Here is a 20,945-nt window from a genome sequence, read left to right on the forward strand (position 1 = left end):
AAGGTTGAACTCAACCCTCGGAAAGTCAGGGCTCCGACCCGGTGTCAACGGAAACGCAATCCAGCCATTCCGGAGAGTACCTGACCGCGCTTCCAGGATCAGCACTTGCGTGTGAACCCCGAACTTCCCCACTCTTTCATTTTCTTTAGGAGCATACTACGCATTTACTTACATAGCTTAAATTTAAATACACTTCTTTTATTCCTGCTGTGAGTCTCAGACCCTTTTCCCTCTAATTTGTTACCTCAGGGTACTGGAGGCCAAGGACGTAGGCTATTTTCCTTTCTCCCTAAACGAGTAAAACAGCCTTAATTCCCAGTTACCGGAAGACGCACCTGAAGCTAAGCCCACCTGGTTTTCGGGTCCCTCACCGTCTCTGATGGGCTCTCCCACCCGTCCCAGTAACACCGCATCACTCTGCCCGCACGCGCCTCGCATTCGGACAGGCCCGCTGCGCGGACCCTGACCTCTGGGCGCTCGTCCTGTCGCTGGGAGAAGACGCGAGACCGCCCTAGACCGCTCTATCGGCAGGCGGACCGACGGGGGTGCCAGGAAGCGCAGGCTGCCCACCTTCACGGGCCCTCTGGCAACTTCCTAAGCGTCCCCGGCTCAGCTTTCTCTCACAGCGTCCACGGCGACGATTTCAAACTTTGTCCTCGGTCCTAAACTTCCCAAGCTTCTAGCTTCTTCAATCGAGGCAGGGGCCTTCTCCGCGTCAGAAAACACACAGCTCAGGGGCGCCTGGGGGGCTCGGTTGAGCATCCAACTTAGGCCCAGGTCATGGTCTCACGGTCCGTGGGTTCGAGCCCCGCGTCGGGCTCTGTGCTGACAGCTCGGAGCCTGGAGCCTGCTTCGGATTCTGTGTCTCCCTCTCTCTCTGCCCCTCCCCTGCTCACGCGGTTTCTCTCAAAAATACCTGTTAGAAACCATACGGCTTGTTTGCCTGTGTTTCCTCAACGTCACTTACCACCTAACCCACATTTCTTCCTCCATTTCTCCTGTCCGAGGCCGACCCTGCCACCACGGTGTCCGATGGACACACCGTGCTCCGAGGCCCCGGACACTTCCCTTCCGCTACTTCCGCAGCATGGCCGGCCTCGGTTCTGAGTTCCCCCAACCCCCGCGCGGTTCCTTTCTGCGGCACCTCCTGGGCGCCCCGCACGCGGCTCAAGCTGGCCTGGGCCAGGCCCCCCTTCCAGAACTGCTGCAAAGCGCAGGCGGCCTTTCCGGTCCTGGTCCCCGCGGCCCCCGTCCTGGCCCCGGTCCTGGTCCCCGCGGCCCCGCTCCCTCGCCGCCCACCCCCCACCGCGGGGCGCCTCTCTCGGCATTTCTGACCTCCGTCCCGCTGGTTTTCCTCCCACTCACAGGCCTCTGCCCACACTTCCAATGTAGACACCGCAAGGGTCCCTGCTCGGCCCCCCTCAGGCCTCGTGACCTTCAGTCTCAAAGCGTGTGACGTGCCGATGGCTTCCGACCCTGGATTTGTAGGCGTTTATGAATTTCTACTGGCAAATCGCACAGGCACCATATGTTCAAATACGCCAAACTAGTTTTCTCCTCAAGGCCCTAGTCCTTGCCCTTTTCCCCTAGAATGTTCTGCCCTCAGATACTGCCAGGACTGGATCTCAGTCCAAACGTCACCTCCTGAGGCCTCCTCTTGGCTCCCTCCCCTGGTTTGCCCTTCGCACAGCTCCATCACGTTCATGACTCCGTGAGGCTGCGGCATCTACTCACTGCGGGCCTGTTTCTCACTATTAAAATGCAGGCTCCGTGGGACGCCTGGGGGGCTCAGTCACTTAAGCCTCCGGCTTTGGCTCAGGTCATGAGCTCACGGTTCGTGGGTTGGAGCCCCGCATGGGGCTGTGCTGACAGCTAGCTCAGAGCCTGGGGCCTGCTTCAGATTCTGTATCTCCCTCTCTCTCTGACCCTACCCTGCTCGCGCTGTCTCTCAAAAATAAATAAAACACATAAAAAAAATTTTAAAAAAAAGGCTCTGTAAGAGCAGAGACCTTGTCTTTTTTGACCACCATTATTTAGCTGTCCCCGATATGCAGTAAATCTCAAGAAATACTTGCTGGGGCACCTGGGTGGCTCAGTCAGTTGGGCGTCCAAGTTTGGCTCAGGTCATGATCTCGCAGTTTGTGAGTTCGAGCCCCACATCAGACTCTGTGCTGACAGCTTGGAGCCTGGAGCCTGCTTTGGATTCTGTGTCTCCCTCTCTCTCTGCCCCTCCCCTGCTCACACTCTGTCTCTCTCAAAAATAAACATTAAAAAAAATAGAAAAGAAATATTTGCTGAGTGACTAAAAACCTCCAAGTTATAAGCCTTGAAAACATAAAGCGAAGCCAGTCACAAAAGGTCACATATTCTATGATCTCCTTTAAGTGAAACAGTCAGGCAGGTAAATCTGTAGAGAAGGAAAGATTAGTGGTGGCCGGGAGCTGGGGCGACATGGGGGTGACTGCTGATGGGTCCAGGCCTTATTTCTGGAATGATGAGAAGTGTTCTGGAACTAGACAGCGGTGATGGTTTTACAACGTGAATATACTAGCAAGCACTGTACTGTCCGCTTCTAAGGAGCCGTAGGTATGAAAATCGGGTCTCAACAAAGCGGCTGTCACACAGCAGAACCCCCGCACTCACTCCAGGCCCGCCCCAGCTCCTGTGCTCCCCGAGCGACTGACACGACCACTTGCCAGCTGCCCAGCTTAGGAATCCCAGACAACCCAACGGTCCTCTGCACAACCGCCCCCTCTGGTGCATCGGGTCAGCTGCAAAGACTCCACTCCTTACTCGCAGAAACCTGCGTCTTTCCAATTCACTGACGCTCATTTCATTCACTCCACGCTCTGGTTTTTACTTGTTACTTCAATTACATCCTCCTGGATTCCCTCCGCCGAACTCCCTGAGGCGCTACACTGCTGTTAGGCGTGCTCTTCCCAACACCCGATTCCCACTGTATCCCACCGTGCACAAACCCTTCACTGGCTCCCGAGAACTGACATGACAAACACCCACACTCCTTCGTATGTGTTCCAGGTCCTTCCTCAGCTGGTCCCCGACAGCCTCCCCCCACCCCCATCCGCTCGTCTTTCAGCCACAGCCACGAGGAAACCAGCCACAAACCGTGGCCGCTCTCATTTTCTCAGGTGCCCCTTCCTCTGCCTGGATCAGCCTTGCCCTACACTGTATGGTCTTTAATTCCAACTTATTCTTTAGGACTCAGCTCACGCATTGCCTTTTCCAGGATACAGGAGTGAGGCTTTGCTTGTCAACCTGTTAGAAATCCCTTCTCCGAGGCGCCTGGTGGCTCAGTTGGCTAAGCATTCAGCTTCGGCTCAGGTTATGATCTCACGGTTCATGGGTTCGAGCCCCGCACCAGGCTCCGTGCTGACGGCTCAGAGCCTGGAGCCTGCTTCAGATTCTGTGTCTCCCTCTCTCTCTGCCCCTCCCCTGCTAGTAATGTCTTTCAAAAACATTTTTTTAAAAATCCTTTCATCCTCTCCCAGCACTCAGTGCAATGCCTCTGGACTCTTCTAATAGTCACCATTTACTGAGCACCTACTATGCTCCTCAGGCCTCACAATAAGTACTGCTATATTATTTAAATGTGAAGACCTCGGTTCAGTGAGGTTGTTCTCCTAGTAAAAGACAGAGTAGGGGCTGAATTCCACGTCTGATCCCGAAGTAATGGTCTCCTATTGTTCCAAACTATCTCTCCAGAACTTTTCACTTTGCAATTTGTTCCAAAAGGATGCATTCAGTTAACTCAGCGCTGGCTCAGTGCCTTGTGTGGTGCCTGACACTTGCCCAGCGCTTGCTGGTACAGGAAGAGAGGGCACGTGTGAACTAAGCGCTGGGAAGCCTGTGCTAAGTCCCGGGTAGGTGCTCACCTAATCCTTACTGGATGGAAGCGTAGATACGGTCTACCTTCTGAAAAACGCACGAGTTAATGCAGGGCTAACTTCTACCCAAACATGTGTTTGTGAATGCAAGCCGCTCATCTCTAGGAAAAACCTCCACACTTTTTCTAAGTTCTAAGCAGCATTCTAGATCTGTGAAGTGTTTCTCCGGCAGAAGGCCAGCTCCACCAAAGACCAGCCTTCTCAGGGACAATCAACGGCTGAGTTTTTGTCCTTAACATCTCTGCTCCTTCTCTTCTTTCTCCCTGCTTTCTCCTGCTGGGGTCTGAAGTCAGAAGGTCAAAACTCAGGGCTCATTTATTTCCTCTTTCATATCCTGGCGAACGTCAAGTCCTGGAGGTAACGTTAGAAACCGATCGGGCCTAACCCAGGTCATCTCTTCCTGCTGCTTCCACTCTTTAGCATATAGGAAAGGCCCAGCGGCCCAGACACATTTTTCCCCGCCCCCATCTCCAACACGCCCTCCCCCGAGGCTGAAGAGAAAGCAAAGTCCCATTCAACCCAGCAGGCCCGCTCCGATCCACAGTTCTCCAAACCCTTTGGGCCCGAGAGGCCTGACCCGCAACTGCGGACCACAGTCAGGCTCCCGAGGCCTGTGACTGTGGGAGGGGCGACTGAGGCGGCCAAACACCCGGTCACCCCTCCTCGCCTCGCACAGCCCCCGGCTTCATTCCCTCTCTCGCTGGTCCCTTACAGGGGTCGGATCAGAAGCTGGTCACTTTCCTCAGCAGGAATCGCAGACATCTCGGAAGTCTGAAGGCGAAGCGGCGGCGAGGACCAGGTGGCGGAGTCTTTCTAACCTGGAAGCAGAGCCACGGGGAACCACAGGTAGGAGAACCCCATCCAGCCACAGCACAACTTCCGGCCCTCCGGCGCCCGCGACACTAAGCTCCTCCTCCAGACTTCCGGTCGGAGAACCGGGGTCGCGAGGTTCCTTCCCCGGCGGAGTCCGGAAACCTGGGGTGGGGTCTGTTCCGCGCCTGCGCGGTGTCTCGGAGGCGGGGCTCGGCGGGCGGGGCCTGGGGCGCCGGAAAAGCTGGCACTGGAATTGAAACTGGAGCGGCTGCCGCAGTGACCGCTGCCTGGGCGGTGGGCGTCTGACCCCGACCGCAGGCGGCCCCAGGGCGGGCCCGCGGCTGAGGTGAGAGCCGGGCCCTGGCGGCTCCGGGACTGAGCCTGGCCGGGAACGCGGGCCCCGAAGGCGGCGCCGGTGGGGAGGCCCGCGGTCGGGCGGATGGGTGGGGCCGCGGGAGCTGCGGTCTCCCCCGGGACCCGCCTTCCCGGGGTCGGGGACCCAGGTCCGCAGGCGGCGCGGGGCGGGCGGCGGGGGCGGAGGAGCAGGCCCGGGCCTGCGGGAGGATGCAGTGCCCCGGGTGCCGGGTTCCTGTTTGGGGTGGGACCGCCGCGCCTGGGAGCGCAGGTGTCGTGTGTGGATCGGTCCCTTCGGACACGGTGACGGGAGTGGGAGCCTCCGCGGGGCCGTTTCCCGAGTCAGACTCCGCTTGGTGGGGCGGTGAGGAGCCCTGTCTTTTTGCGCTCGCTCCTCTTGGTCGCTCCACCGCGCCAACCCCCTTCCGCCGCTGCGAATGGCCGGAGTTGTGTCTGTCCTGTTTGTTGTCACCCTGCGCGTCTGCACGTGGCAGGCACAACGCATCAGTGCGGACTACGTGGGAAGCAGGATGGGGTCTGGAAAGAGCTTTGACGGTCGGGTCTCTCTTAGGTTCCGAACTTGGCCCCACCCATTGCTAGCCTGGTGAGCTTGGAGTTTTGGCTTCTTCTTTTGAAAGGGGCTGTGATACTGCAGCCTTGCTGGTCAGTAGGAGGTGACACGCAGGTGTAGCACCTAGCACTGGGCGGCCCGCAGCAGGTGTGCGAGACAGGAAGTTGTTATTTGGGAAAAGGTTCTTCAGTTCATTAACAACAGTCCTTTGCCAGTCTGTGCCAGACGTTGGGTACCCAGACATGTATTACCCAGCCCTCATCTTTGAGGCGCTCACAGCTGAGTTCTAAGTAAGACAGAGTAAAATAGTTTTGAGTAGGCAACAGCAGGCTCAGGCTCTGACCCGGGTGTACGCTCAGGCTGTGCACAGTCCCTTAGCACCACCGGGACGTCAAAGGAGGCTTTCAAGCCTGAACCGAATCTTGAAAGGTGAGTAACGTTAGCTGAATGAATATAATGGAAGGTCATTTGAGGCGGACAGAATGGCAGGAGCAAAGCAGGGAAACACGGAGCCGAGTGCATGCTCTTTGCATTCCTTCCAGATGAACCTGTGAAGCTGGTTGTGGAAGATGGGCCTGGAGAGGCAGACAGGAGCCCCCGTCCCAGAGGACCTTGCGTGTTCTGGCCAAGAGCTCTGACTTCCCTCTAACTTTGGAGAGCCACTGAAAGAATTTAAGCACATGCATGGCATCAGATTTGAGTTTTAAAGAAGTCATTTTTAGCTGGGGGTTGGTCATACGTAGATTTAAAGTGGCGAGGAGCCCTGTTGGGACATGAATGCCTTAAGTTACTTGCTAAACTCTGCATTGCTGTGGGCTAAGGCCGCACTGCTTTCATCAGGGGATGGAAGTTAGTGATACCCAGCACGGGGCTCGTGCCAGGGCCTCTCCAACTGAGAGGCAGGGATGAGCGAGATTCAGCAGATGTTAGTATTTTATTGTGTGGGGGGCCTGGTGGACATTGCGGAGTTGATGCTTTCCTGGTTTGCACCAGAGAGAATACTAATTTACTGAGAGGGAAAGGAGATGAGCAGGGCAGAAATGGAAGGGAAAACGAAGCGTTTGCTTCAGGCATTTTTGCATTTGGTAAGTTTGGAACATCCAGGTGACAATCTATCTTTGGCCTCATTTTTGCACATGAATAATTGAGACAAGAATAATTTGCTTCAGAACAAGGATCAAAATAGCTGCAGATATCAGAGACTTAATAAGTGCCTTTTCCTCCCTCAGCTTCTCAATTGGTGGGGAAAGAAAGTTCTTAAGGGAGCTGCAAAGGCGTGAGGCCCCGGTGTGCCGATTTCCAAAGCATTCCAGTATTCCAGGGGCTGGGAGGGACGCTTCAGGATTTCACTAGCAATAGAATAAAATGCTATTTTAAAATCATATTTAAAACTGTTATATGTGTTGAAATATATATACACACACACACACACACACACACACACACACTTAAGATATTATGCCCTTAAATGTGCTGTAGCCTGTTTTCACTCATCAGAGACTGCTAACATGGCGTTTTATGCCGCAAGGCTAACCCGGTTTGTGCAGACCTTGGAACCAGGCCCTCTTGCCACCTTGTTCTTGCTGAGAAGCATCCCGTGGACGCAGGGGATCTGTGGCAGCAGTTGACCTCCAGTAGCCTGCTAATTACTCTCTCTCCCTCTACTTACAGCCTCTGCAGCTAGTTCTCTGCCCAGAGCCAGTCGTCTTTCTAAAACCAAAGTCTGATCCTATCACTTGACTGCTTTCTAACAGCCTCTGGAGTCTTCCTGTTAAACGTAAAATAACACCCCCCCACCCCGCCCCAGACTTTTGTGGTTTGCAAAGCCGCTGTGCATCTTTCTGTTCTTCTGTCTCTCTCCCCTCTGCTCCCGTGAAAGCCGAGTTGGCCTCTTGCTGTTCCTGGCAGCAGGCATGTGCCCTCAGGACCTTTGCACTTGCCAACTCTCTACTGGAATGCTTTTCCTCCGCACCTGCATGGCCTCCCTCCTTCCCTTCCTCACGTCTCCTATTGCTCACTTCCCTTAGAGCATCGTTTTCTGTCTTACATGCGTACCCTTCCTTCCATCGCCTGCATCTCCTGAACTTGACTTCATTTCCCTCCCACCAGTCGTTTCCTAATGTGTTTGTAGTTGGTTTTCTTGTTGGTCTGTCTCATCTCTCTGAGCATGGGCTCCCTGAGGTCAGGGCCTTTATCTGCCTTATTCACTGATGAGTACCTAGCATCTAAACGGTGCCCACTAGATACGCAGGAATGAATGAGTGAATCAGATTTTCTTGCTACTCCACAAATTAATCAGAAACGTAGAAATATGTTGGATGATGGGGCTCTTGAAAAAGCTTGGGCTTGGAACTCAGTTTTGGGTGAGTGGCCTGAGGACAGACACTGGCGAGTGGCCTGAGAATGGGGTCTCCAGATGCAGTGGGAGACACTTGCCATGGGCGCAGGGACATTCGGTGACCACCCCACGACTTACTCATTCTCGTTCCTTCATCAGGTGCCTTGTTTTTCTGAAAAGAACTGACCGCGTCGGGAGGACCGGAAGCTCTCCGTGCACACGGCCGCCTGTGGGAGCTTCGGAGACCATGAAGTAGAATTCATTCCACCGTAAGCAGGTGCCCTGGTTCCCTTGGTGGGATCCAATCCTTGGTGAAAATCCGTTAGGTTATCTTACTCATAAATCCTCCCGAAAGGTGGGTCACAGTTCCCCCGTCTATAAAACGCAGATCATAACCCACCTTCTATTGGCCCCTGAGCCTGGGGGCCTGGAGCTCCCAGCATAACATGTGGCACAGACGACGGAAGCCCTTAAAAAACATCTGGAGCAAACGAACGCATTGTCAGGTGGCCGCGAGGGTAAAAGTGACGCGTGCGTTTAGAGACACTGAACTGTGAGAGGTCGCCGTACAGGTTCGTGGTTCTGCACGTGGAATAGATGTGCTTGTATGAAACGGGCAAGGATACATTTTGCTTCCAAGGCATTAGTTACCACGTAAGCACAGATATTTGCAAGACTGACTCTGGAAAACGCAAGGGCGCCTCCTTGCCCGGCCTTCCAGGAGTGAGGAGGGGAGAGCCGGCACCTTGGAATGCTTTATGTCAGTTTGTACTTAACGACGGCTCCAGGCCTGGGGAAGAGGGCACATTTCTGACAGGTGCCGTGTCTTCCGTTCTGAGCCCGACCGTTCACAGGCCGTGAACCCGACAGCAGCTCAAGCTCAGTCACATATTTTACTAAGGTCTTGAATTGATTAAAGAGAGGTCGGGCACCCGCGTGTTTTGAGGAGTCGATGACATGAGTGTGTTACCTCTGAGAACATGGCTTCTCACGCCCTGGGTAGGACAGGAAGGTTTCTGTCCTGGTTCATTGGGTTAGGTTTTTCAGAAATTATGTTTATTTTTATTTTTGAGAGACAGCATGAGCAGGGGAGGGGCAGAGAGAGAGGGAGACACAGAATCGGAAGCAGGCTCAGGCTCCGACCTGTCAGCACAGAGCCGGACGTGGGGCTCGAACCCATGAACTGTGAGAACATGACCTGAGCCGAAGTCGGATGCTTAACCAACTGAGCCACCCGGGCGCCCCTAGATTTTTCAAATTTAAAAAGAAAGAAAGAAGGAAATAGTAATATTCGACTCTCGTGGTCAAAGGAAAATACTTGTTTCCAGTAAGAGGACTACACCACGGACCCGGAAGGAATGGGTGATCTTTATTCCTGTGATGCGGGAAGTCATTTAAAGCCGTTTTTCCTGCTGAGACTAACTCGTTTGCTCTTCCAGGGGGAGCTTTGCATCGAGCTATGGTGAAAAATGTTCCGGAAAGGCAAAAAACGACACAGTAGCAGCAGTTCCCAAAGCAGTGAAATCAGTACGAAGAGCAAGGTAGGGCCGTGGACTTGGGAACAGAATCCTAACGCAGGGGACTCAGGTCTCTCCTCCCTGGCACCGCACAAAGGTGCCAACCACGGCAGAGCTGCCGATAGTCTTCAGACTAGGTGCGTCTTAACATTCACTTTCTGCACTAGAGATGCGCTACCCTGGGCTCGATTTAATTTTATTTTGTTGTGGAGATTTCTGAGGTTATTAAATGCCCCAAACCTAGATGGCACAGAGGACGGATGAAGGGTCCCAGTGAAACACTAGTTTTTAAATATTTTACATGATAGATATCGCAGGCATAGATAAGGGGCTGGGGGTCTTGAATTCTGGGGTTGGTGGTTGCATGTGCGTAACTATAGGTCTAGTTACTTAATGCTGAGTTAGTTGGATAGTGAGGCAAATGCTATGCTGAGTCCCCGTCCCTGGACCAGCTCAGGTCCTGAGTCCCCGTCCCTGGACCAGCCCGTGGTTCTCGGTTTCACTGTTACACTTAACACCCCCCGAACTCTCGGTTTCAAAGAGACGAGTGTGCTCAGTGCTGGCACGTGATGGGGCAGGAGAGGAGCCCGTGTACAATGTGGGGGTGGGGTGCCCATCCAGGGCGGCGAGCCGCGCTAGCCCGTGGGCCACACCTTGGTGGAAGTCTCAGTGAGCTGCTGGGCGTCTAGCTGGAGGCACAGGAACTTGACATCCGTAGGAATCCTGCCTGAGAGTGGGAGAAGTTGACAGTTTTCTTGAAGGGTTTTGAACTGGGGCTAGTCGAGAAGCTCCCCTCTGTGACCTCTGCAGCCCTGGAGTGGGGGGACCCCATCAGAGACTGGATAAAGGGGGACCTGATGACTTGCTGCCAGCAGAGCAGGAGCAGAGCTCTGAGTTTTCAGACTCCGCAGGGAACCTGCTAAGGGCCTGAGGTGTATGTAGCCCGGGGTTCTGCCAAGTGACCGCTGGGGCCGCAGAGGTGCAGGGGGCCACCCGCCCTGGGGTGAGGGTCCGTTCCCCGCCATGATGGTGACCGCCCGCCGTGTGGCTTCGGAGCCCAGTCGGGACTGTCAGGTGTGGGTTGTAGGTTGAGGGAAGGTTTCGTTGTCGTCTGTTCCAGAAGTGGGAAAACAGACCAGCTTCTCCCGGCCTGTTCTGCTTGTGCAGAGGCTCGGCAGGCGCTGGTGTTCCGGGGTGGGGGGGGAGCCTGAAGCACACTTGTCACTGTCACTCGCTCCAGCGGTCGAGCTCATTCCGGAGTCTGTCGTGTCCCACCCGGCCAGCAGGGCAGAAAATCCTTGCGGGTTCTTTTCCTGAAGGAGGGAGAGAAAACAGGGCAGGAGAGGGGAGCGCAGAGAGTGAAGACAGCACAGGTTTCCGATCAAGCCTCTAGCTTCTTTATTCTTCTTCCTCTCCTTCCTTTCCCCCAGAAAACACTCTTATTTTATATATGGTTATGGGGCGGGGAACTGACCCGGGTTGGTTGCCAGGTAACAGAGTCAAATGAATATCAAAAGAAGCTCCCAGACTTGCCTCTGCAATGCTGGGGAGGGGGAGCTAGCGCTGAATAGTCCAGAATGCGGCTTGATCTTCTGCGCACCTTGGCCACTCTACGTCTGGCCCAGCATGACAGTCGCCAAAAATCTGGACCAGGAAATGCACACTCCTAGCCTCCAGATGTAGATCCTGTTTACTGGTTCACTCCCTGGAGAGCGATAATCCTTGCCCAAGGCAGCCAAGACTCCTGACAGGAGTCAGTCTCGGTGTGTACAAATCCCAGTTCCTCCCCCCTGAGCGTGTGTGTTATTCCCGGTTTTCGGTCCCACATGGAGCGTTACGCTGAACATCTCTGTACCCACAGCTCTGCTCTCACTTTACGTTAGGCGCTAAGGAGTGCAATTACTGAAGGAGGGGAAAACATAGACAAGACCCGATACGCTTTTGTGTTCGCCTCTATTTGCTTCTCAAACATTAAAAAATTTAGTGTATTGTTATTTTAAAATCTAATATTTATACTGATATTTAAAATCTAATCTTAATCTTTATATTTTAAATGTTTACATATAAATCTAATATTAACATTTATATTTTAAAATCTAACTTTGATTTGAGGTGAAAAAAGTGACTAATTTTTGGGATCAGGAATGTTTACAGACTGCTATTTCTATGAAGCGTATCCAGAGTCTAATTCTATAGGACAGGCCACGCTAACACGGAAGATTCTTTGTGTTTTGCTGAATGGTTTTGTGGACTTTTCTTTGCGATTCACATTGCGAATTGTGCTCTGGTCTGCCGGCCAGCCTGCACGCGACTGCATGAGCCCGTCCTCATCAGAGAAACTGCAGAGACTCGGGAGTGGGGTTAGGCCTCGATTGGAGGTCTGGGGTATTTTCTAGATGTAACCTTGGGTAGGTAGCTGTGCTCCCTGCCTGCTTTCCGCAGCGGGCTCTTTTTGGGGTCAGTGGAAATTAAGTGAAAGGCGTAGATTTTCACACAATGACCTGACTGGCAGGGATCACACCAGGCGGCAGGTGCGATGCTGTGGTTGACACTGGGCACGCCCACACCGTGTCTGTCTGATGCTCTTATGGGAAGGGCCGTTGGGATGACCTGTTTTTTGATGTCTGCTGTAGAATGTGTCTTTAGAACAATCTGCCACGTTCGATCTGCCTGAGAGTCAACCTGCTTTTGTTATGTGTTGATCCAATTATGGAAGTGATCTGAGTGTCTCGTAGAGGATTTGCGAGAACACAGCGCTTCTAAACCGGTTTCTGTTTCTGTTATTTCTCAGTCTGTAGACTCCAGCCTTGGGGGCCTCTCGCGATCCAGCACCGTGGCCAGCCTCGACACAGACTCCACCAAGAGCTCAGGTACGGAGCAGAGCTGGACTGTTTATGAAGGCGTTGACCTGGTGATCCTAAAGTGTCACCAGGAGAGCACAACACAGTCTTGTGCCGGGGGTTTTCGTTTTCTCCTCTGTAGTGTTGGACAGGAGGTTAGAAATGGCTCAAGATCCGGCGGGACGTGGGTTGGTGCGAAGTGGCTGGGGAGAGCCCCGGCCCTGGGCTGCGAGCGCGTGTGGGCGTCGCCCGTGATGGCTCCTAGAGCACACCCGTGTGCAGGAGACCCTGGAACAGTTTCAGGGTTTCAGGATATGGGTGGCAAAGCTCTACCGGAATGACCGTATTTGTGGGGTGTGGGAGACCGTCTCGCTGATGGAAGGGAAGCTCGCACACCCCCAGAACCTTCATGCAGCCGCCTCCCCTGAAATGAGCAGCTCCTCAGAAACCAAAAGGTAGCTTCTCACCGAGGCCCTTAAATGGCTGGAGTTGAACTGAAAATATATCTATTAAAAAACACACACATATATTTTCTTGTCTACTTTTCCTTCAGGATCATAGACGAGCCAGTCTATGAGAGTGGGGATGGCAGAGGGAGAGGGCGGAAGTTGGAAGCATATGATGTAAGTGAGCACAGAGTAGCGTAAGGTCTCTTATTCTTACTTCAGAGGCCTTAAAAATACTAAAAACGTGGGCATCTTTTTTCCATAAACATAACCTAAGAGGAACCAGAGTACTCCTTTAACGGGCAGATGACACGCACTCTGGGGTGATCTGTTTGGGCACCGGCTGGATTTTCCAGCCCACGCAGGGCCGCAGCCCGATGCCATCTGTCGTGTAAATAGCATCTGTTGATGTTAAGGGACCTCCTGTCTGGCATTATTCCACCTACATGAAAAAGAAATTATGGGTTTTTTGTTGTTGTTTTTTGACCGGTAGAGGCAGACCTGGTTTGCTGAACGGGGAAAGCAAATTAATGGGTTAACATGGTAACGAGGAAGCAGCAGCCCAGAAAACTCTGAGTATCTTAATGTGTCAAGAGGGTACTCCGTCATTACCCCGCTGGCAACTTATTTTTCTCCTGTGTTCTAATTCGTGATGAGATTTTTATGTTGAGCAATCATGAGTCACTGAAGAAAAGGCTAGTGAAATTCCAAGTTCTTTCCTATTACTTCAAATCATTGCGCATCCGATGTTTTTTATTTTCACTAATGGTGAAGTTCTGACGACAGTCTGGGTTTTACTCGTGAAGGGGTCGGGGATGCCCCGTAACGCAGATCTTTCTTTTGAAGTCTCACCGCTAACAATTTTCCTTCAGGACAAAGCAATAACCATTCAGATGCCTGTGCAGAATTTCGGATCAAATACGTCGGTGCCATCGAGAGGCTGAAATTCTCTGAAGGACAAAGTCTTGAGGGACCGCTAGACCTGATAAATTACATAGATGTTGCCCAGGTAAAAAAAAAAATGTATATGTGTATTTTTAAATGTTAGAACATTCTAGAGAATACATTCACGGCTCTGGAGAACATGTTCCATGCTTTCATCACTGTTAGAATATTCACTGAGCACCGTGGTCCGAGGTGGTACAAGGTATGCAGGACTCTGTGGCAACAGAGAAAGTTCTTTCCTTCCAGAAAACAGCCCTTTTTACAGTGTCAGGGCTGACTGAGCTCCTCTTTGAAATGAGGAGCTGCGTGCGGTGACCGGACACACACCACCGGTTTGTCTCTTCAGCCAGTCTGCTCGACTTTACTGCGTGTAGGTCCACTGAGCTAGCTACCGCAGTTTGAATACTCGAACCCCTAGTGGTGGTGACCTGTCAGTTACACCTGTTTGCAACAAGAACTGAGGTGAAGTGGGTTTCAAAAACATATCCCGGTCAGGGGGGTGCCTGGATGGCTCCGTTGTTTGAGCACCCGACTCTTGATTTCAGTTCGGGTCACGATCCCAGAGTTGCAGGATCGAGTCCCCACGTTGGGCTTCAAGCTGAGCATGGAGCCTGCTTAAGATTCTCTCCCCCTCTGCCCCTCTCCCCTGCTCGTGCTCTCTCTCTCTCTCACAAATTAAAAAAATACATATATCCTAGTCAAGAAGGTTGAAAGAATAATTGTGAAGGAAAATTAAGAACGAAAACTAAGACAAAGCAAAGGCATCCCGTCAGTGCAGAGAGTGCTGTACGGTCTGTGCCCTTCCAGCGTGGGAGCGGACAATACAAAAGACCTGAATTGCTTCCTGAGTTCCCACGAAAGGGAGTCCCAGGCCTTTGTGTTACCACAGTGTAAGGACTCCTCGGTCAGTTCTGAGAGCGGGTTCCTCTGTGGATGTTTGCTCTGGTAAATCAGAGGACGGGATCACAATACAAGGCCACGTCCTCAGGGAAGCACAGGAAGTATCTTCTGTCTGAGGGAAGAGGCCAGTCGAGGGCGCCACCTCCCAGAGGCCCCTGGGTAGTCCGCACGAATATCACAGCCCAGCGTTCAGTGTGGGGCCCCGTCATTGCCGCAGTGTGCAAGCAACCACTGGGCTGAGGGATGGCTAAGGGCCCCCCTGGCAGAGGACTCGGATTATTTTCATTCTGGTAAGTTTCCCAGATCACCCTGGGCTCGTCAAGACCCCAGTAGTGGCAGGAGCACTGCTGTCATCCCGTTGTTCACTTGCGATGCCGGGCACCTCCCTGGCGCGAACAGCCGAAGCAGGCAGGCCTGCAGACGTAGCTTCCCTACCAGAACTTCCCTCGGGCAGGCAAACGCTTCACGCAAACGCCCATCGACTGCCAGCTCGGTCTTGTTTGCCGTGGGAAGGCCAGCGAGGCAGTGCTCTTGGAGGACAGCACGGGGTAATCCGCTAGGGAGCCCATCGGGTCTCATCTGCCAGCAAGCTCAAAGCCCTGGAGAGGGCGAGCAGACCGGCCTGACCGCTGGGCAGGGTGTGGAATGGCCTGGAAGCGAGGTTCCTGCAGATGTGCTTCCTGATGGTCTCACGTGCGGACGTCAGCATGAGCTTGGAGGGCCTTAAGATCTCAACACCTTTGGGGGCACCCGGATGGCTCAGTGGGTTGGGCGTCCGACTCTGGATTTCAGCTTGGGTCATGACCTCCAGTTCATGAGTTCGACCCCCCACACTGGCCTCTGCGCTGACAGGGTGGAGCCTACATGGGATTTTTCACCCCCCTCTCTGCCCCTCCCCCACACTCACGCTTGCATATGCTTTATCCAAGTAAACAAACTTAAAATAGATTTAAGATCTAAGTACCTTTTCTTAATATTTATTTTTGAGAGAGAGAAAGAGAGCATACAAGTGGGCACCGCAGAGACGGGGACAGAGAGTCGGGGCCTGGCTCGCGCGGCCAGCAGAGAACTCACAAACCATGAGCTCATGACCTGCGCCAAGTCAGACACTCAATCTCCTGAGCCACCCAGGTGTCCCAGCACCTTTATTTTTCTAATGTAAACATTTAAGCCTCACTGGGACCTGTGAGAATGATCTCAGTTATGACTAGGGTTCACATCAAGACAAATGGATGTGAATTTTGCTCAGATCTGTGAACCGTGAGAACTTGGAGAACGATTCTTGCCAGGCTGTCGTGTGCCCCGCATTGTTAAAAGGGTTTGGGTTTGTGATGGCCGGATACTAAACTTGACTGAGACGTTTTAAGGAGCGTGACCTAATTGTCACCGTAGATCATGGAATTTATTTTTACTTTAAAGCAAGATGGAAAGTTGCCTTTCGTTCCTCTGGAGGAAGAATTTATCATGGGAGTTTCCAAGTATGGTATAAAAGTGTCCACGTCAGATCAGTATGTAAGTAGCACTCACTAGAGAATTCGGGAGTTGGGCTGGTGAGGGCCCGCCTGGAGTTCCGTCTGCTGTTGGCAGACTTGCTGGTTGGCAAGCGTTCCTGGCGGCTGGTCGTAACAAACTGAGCTGAGCGATCCTGGAGGCCCCGCGCTGCTCCGGTGCGCCAGGGCCCCAGGCGGCGCCCCGCCGCTGGCCCTAACGCCTCTTCGTCGCAGGCCCTCCTGCTGGTGAAGAGCAGACGTCGGCTTAGAAGCCTGGCATAGAGAAGAGGATTGGGAACTCCGATCTGACCCCATCGGTCTGTTATTTGAAGTAGGAAAGGGGAACCCTGAAGGCAAACTGCCCCATTAACTGAACATTCTGGAATGTGTTTGGGTGAAAAACGTATAGAACTCTTTTCTGCTAGATCCATAGCCATATCTGTTTAAAGCCTCACAACAAACTCTGCGCAGTGAAAAGCAAAGGGGACACGGTCACGATCTCGCGTTTTCCGGGCCCGCAGGACGTCTTGCATCGGCACGCCCTGTACTTGATCATCCGGATGGTGTGTTACGATGACGGTCTGGGGGCGGGAAGAAGCTTGCTGGCGCTGAAGACCACGGACGCGAGCAACGAGGAGTACAGCCTGTGGGTTTACCAGTGCCACAGCCTGGTGAGCTCTCTGGGGGCGTGCCTAGTCTCCACCCGTCAGCCTGGAGTAGAAGGGCAGCGAACTTCCGGGCCTCTCGGGGGCTCCGGAGATGCCCCCCGCTGTGCCCCTGCTCCCTGGCGGGCAGTTGTCCAGGCGGGATCTTGAGATCCGGGCTGTCGCAAGGCGGGTGAAGAAAGTGGTGTGCCATCCTGAGCAGAAGCCTCTCCTGTCCTGTGCATGTGACCTTAGGGACCCGTCACGTTCCTTCCCAAAGGCCAAGTCCATGTTACCATGCACACTTCCCCAAAGGCACGCGGGAAGGGGGCCCGTGACACGCAGGGTGTCCTGTTGATGGGCAGGGCTAGGAGCGGTGTTAAGAGGGTCCGATCTATTCCTTTGCTGGCCAGATAACACGCAGGCAGAGATGGATAAGGTCTCTCGCTGTCTTTTCCACCTACTGCAGGAGCAAGCACAAGCCATCTGCAAAGTTTTATCCACCGCCTTTGACTCTGTGTTAACATCCGAGAAGTCCTGAATTCTGCAGTAAGGGAAGCTGACTTGGTGTGGGAGTTCGGCGGCTTCCAGGGCTGAGCTACTTTGGAAGAAGGAAGCAATGACAGTGAAGAAATGCAGTGTGTAATGTGCTCATGGTTTGCTTTTCTATTAAAATGTGTCTTTAATTACAGTGAGTGAGCTCTCAGCGAGGCCCTCCGCTTTCTGGGACTAAAAGAGAGATCTCACCTATCACTTTTAACCACAAATGAGCTTAACACCTAAGTGTCACAGAAGCGCCCTCTGTGAGTGGGGAGCACGGAGACCTTTCTGGGGCAGCCACGTGCCGGCCGAGGTGCAGCGCGTGTCCCCCCACCCCCGGGGCCGAACAGCAAGGCAGTGCTGCCGACGGTGAAGGTGTGCCGTCGGGATGACGCGCCAGGAAACCAAAGTATTTATCTCCGAGCTCACAGACCAGAGATCGCCGTGCATGTTAAATAGTATAGAAAGAATCTCATGTACAGTAGGCTAGTGGGTTTTTCTAAAGGACCATTTTAATATGCAATGCTTAGAGGATTAAAAACATTAAAAATAACACTATGTCCATTTACAGGTATTTTATTTTTTTTCCAGTCAAATGACTAGTTAACAGGAAGAGTCACCTTACTGAACATGCTCTAATTATAAATCACTGCGGTAAGGACCACGAAAATAAGAACTGATTTAGGTTATACAATATATACAGTTGCGCTGCAACTAATTCAGAGTAATCAAGTGAATGACCGGAGTATCAGCCATCTCCAAGCCGCAGAGCGCCGTCCGCCCCTCAGCAGACCGCAGGGGCTGCGAGTCCGTGCAGGCATCGGGGTCCCCAGCCCTCAACGTCAGATCTGATGAGAGCGGCAGGAACATGCCAGAATCCCGCAGCTACGTTCACGGAGCGTAAACTTTAAATATAAATAGGTATCTACAGTGTTTTCCTCTCTCCCAAGTTGTCTCTTAATTTGCAAAGAGCAAAGAACTAGGAAAGGATGTTAGCAGGGAAGGTACTAGAATTTCTCCTCTGGCACGAGTAATATTAATTACTGCACAATAGCACCACCAAATTGTCCAATGAAAAACGGTTCCTAGATAGCTCTGTGCCAGTGAACCTGACAGACTGGTTTGGAACTGGCGTTTAAATGTCAGTGAGAATCCACTTTAATTCCTTATAAAGCTGGCACCAAGTGGTCAGAAGGCAGATTACGAGACACAGAATGCAAGAGGACTGTGGTAAAATATACATTAAGTGCACTGTGCAAAATATCTGTTTACTTTCTTAAATCTATGAGGGATTAACTAAATGAAGGGTTCAAACATCAGAAATGAACAATTAGTGAAAACAGATGTAGTGCTTTAAAATCAAAACAAAACAAATTTAATCACAGATCTAACATATTTTTACCCGGAACTTTGGAAGGCAAAAAGCAGTGGCCACACAACATCATAAAATGTTCCAGTTAGTTCTGTTTTCCTTTATAAAAACAAGAAAAAGTAGAATGCAATTAGTAATGGAAAAAAACACAAAGCTCCGCACTTACAAGAGTCTTGCCTCATAAAGACGGGCTGCTCCAGTCAAAGGCGCCACGTGGCCGCGCGGTGAGGACACCGCTGCCTCGCTCTCCGGGCCGGCCCTACGCTCAGCCCTTCGCTTCTGGTACAAATCCGTGGGCGTTATCGGCCTGCTTATTCTAGAGTGCCACAACGTCCAGTATTCCTATTACGAATCTTATACTCACAATCACTAAAACAGAGGGATGATAATCAAGGTGGTTAAACTCATGAGTTTTGGTTTATCATAACACACCCACGCCCCCCACCCCCAGTGAGAATGACGTGATGGAGGTCAGTTGTGACGGGGATGTCTGGGCAGGAGTATTTTGTTACCTGGGGCCTACAGATTTCGGGTATGCTCTTGATTACAAATGGACAGATCCGATTTCAAGACAGTATAACTACCATTCCTGGTGGTACGGTATATAAATACAAGACGCTACGCCGAGTAACGGTTCTCGGGGAGCCGGGAAGGGAAGGCAGCGGCACACTGAGCAGTGTGTGAACAAAGCGGGGTCTGTGCCACGGCACGCTGGCTGGGTGACGGAGGAGGGTCAAGAAGGCAAGTTCCAGAACACCTAAAGCATATAAACTAGCTTAAAGAACTTTTGCAATCCATCATCCTTAGTCGAGAACCAAATTCAGGAAATGCAGTTTTCTCTACCGTGGACCTGAATTAACTGCTAGGACCGTATGCTGTCATAAACCGCGGATGGTTTGCTTAAGCAGGATCGTTCACAACAGGCTACACGCACATGCAGAATACAATAGCTGTTGCAACCTCACAAATTAGGGCTGGAAAGTACAACGCTCAGGCGTCAGTTTCCAAGTTGCTTGAACTAAACCTTGGGTGGATTTCAAAGGAGATCTTTAAAGGTTTTTTTTTTTTTTTTTTTAAATGTCTTTAAAGGTGAACTGATAGCATTTTATCTCGACAGTCCAGGACTGGGCTACTTCTCAAGCAAGTTTACCAACCTAAGCCAACTGCGCTAACGGACTCTAGAAGCAGGCCGAGGAGAGCTGAGGAATTTCTAATCCTCAAACGTTTTTAGGTTCAGCTAACTCTGGAGACTGAGGGTCTCGATTACGTAGTAAAATAACTTCAGTTCACCTTTTAGGAAAGTCAGTTTTTCCTAATAAAAGTATGGCAGTGTTTCATGAAAACCATAAATTATAAAAACAATTCATTTATGCACATAAAGTTGCCTCTGAGTGTGTAAAAAAGAAGAGCAGTGCTGGCGGACGATACGTTCCGTGAAACCGGCCATGCGGGCGAGGGTACCAAGAACAGAATAGGAACATAACTGTTAAAAGAAGTATTTTTTTGTCTGTTTGTTTGTTCAGTAGCAATTCAGTCAGCAATAAAGTGCACAAATGATACAGGAAACGCTCCTTTGCGACTGGGGTCCCCATCAATGTGGCCGATCTGGAATGAACAAAAGTTCAGGTGGTTATGAAAATTCTAGATGTTGGAACCTTTTCTTTCAACTCATGTTTCAAATAGAGTTGACCCTTGAACACAGTGGTGGGGGGGGTTAGAAATGCCACAGCCCCTGCCCCCCACAGCTGAAAATCCACATAGAACTTCTCACTCCCCCAAGTCCTAACTACGATTAGCTTGTTGACCAGAAACCTTCCAGATAACATACACAGTAAGCGAACACATATTCTGCATGTTCTATGTGTCATACATACAGTGTCCTTACAATAAAGCTAGAGAGAGAAAACGCTAAGAAAACGAGGAGAAAATACGTTTAAGTGCTATACTGCATTTATATATAAAAACTCCCCGTAGTAAGTGGACCCACGCAGTTCACACCCACGTGGTTCAGAGAACCCGTTAAGTGTGCTAGCTGGGTAAGGAAGCGTTACTACAGGTGGGCCAGGCGTTGGCCCAGAAGCACACTCACCAAGGTCCTGGCGTTCTTGGGCGCCGGACGGCTGACTACTGTCCCCCAATTGCCTTTTTCCTTTTTTAATTTTTAGTGTTTATTTATTTTTGTGAGAGAGAGACAGCCTGAGTAGGGGAGGGACAGAGAGGGAGGGAGCAGAATACGAAGGAGTACAGAGCCTGAGGTGGGGCTCGAACCC

General features: G+C 51.9%; 3 protein-coding genes across 10 annotated transcripts in view; 1 reads left to right on the plus strand and 2 right to left on the minus strand.

Annotated features, from left to right (window-relative positions):
* Window positions 1-4,865, minus strand: part of CPSF3 (cleavage and polyadenylation specific factor 3) — a 40,240-nt gene extending 35,375 nt beyond the window's left edge. For 2 of the 3 annotated variants that reach the window (XM_029938332.1, XM_029938334.1), the window contains exon 1: window positions 4,618-4,865. In XM_029938332.1, the coding sequence (XP_029794192.1) occupies window positions 4,618-4,667 (50 nt within the window). In that variant the 5' untranslated portion in view covers window positions 4,668-4,865. The remainder of the gene's footprint in view (window positions 1-4,617) is intronic. The other variant, XM_029938333.1, reaches the window with a different exon arrangement.
* Window positions 4,735-17,871, plus strand: ITGB1BP1 (integrin subunit beta 1 binding protein 1). 6 transcript variants are annotated; one of them, XM_029938339.1, is made up of 8 exons: window positions 4,735-4,751; window positions 8,141-8,250; window positions 9,421-9,522; window positions 12,290-12,368; window positions 13,657-13,793; window positions 16,049-16,141; window positions 16,641-16,790; window positions 17,233-17,871. In XM_029938339.1, the coding sequence occupies exons 3-8, from the start codon at window positions 9,451-9,453 to the stop codon at window positions 17,302-17,304; spliced, it is 603 nt and encodes a 200-aa protein (XP_029794199.1). In that variant the 5' UTR covers window positions 4,735-4,751; window positions 8,141-8,250; window positions 9,421-9,450; the 3' UTR covers window positions 17,305-17,871. The 6 variants fall into 6 exon arrangements, with proteins under 6 accessions (XP_029794199.1, XP_029794196.1, XP_029794195.1 ...); XM_029938336.1 differs by lacking the exon at window positions 4,735-4,751 and adding an exon at window positions 4,920-5,064 and having other exon boundaries at window positions 8,141-8,258; XM_029938335.1 differs by lacking the exon at window positions 4,735-4,751 and adding an exon at window positions 4,920-5,064.
* Window positions 17,864-20,945, minus strand: part of ASAP2 (ArfGAP with SH3 domain, ankyrin repeat and PH domain 2) — a 115,538-nt gene continuing 112,456 nt past the window's right edge. Inside the window, exon 31 of the mRNA XM_029938575.1 lies at window positions 17,864-20,280. Within this exon, the coding sequence (XP_029794435.1) occupies window positions 20,206-20,280 (75 nt within the window). The 3' untranslated portion in view covers window positions 17,864-20,205. The remainder of the gene's footprint in view (window positions 20,281-20,945) is intronic.

Source organism: Suricata suricatta, chromosome 4 (assembly GCF_006229205.1).
Source record: "Suricata suricatta isolate VVHF042 chromosome 4, meerkat_22Aug2017_6uvM2_HiC, whole genome shotgun sequence".
Classification (NCBI taxonomy): domain Eukaryota; kingdom Metazoa; phylum Chordata; class Mammalia; order Carnivora; family Herpestidae; genus Suricata; species Suricata suricatta.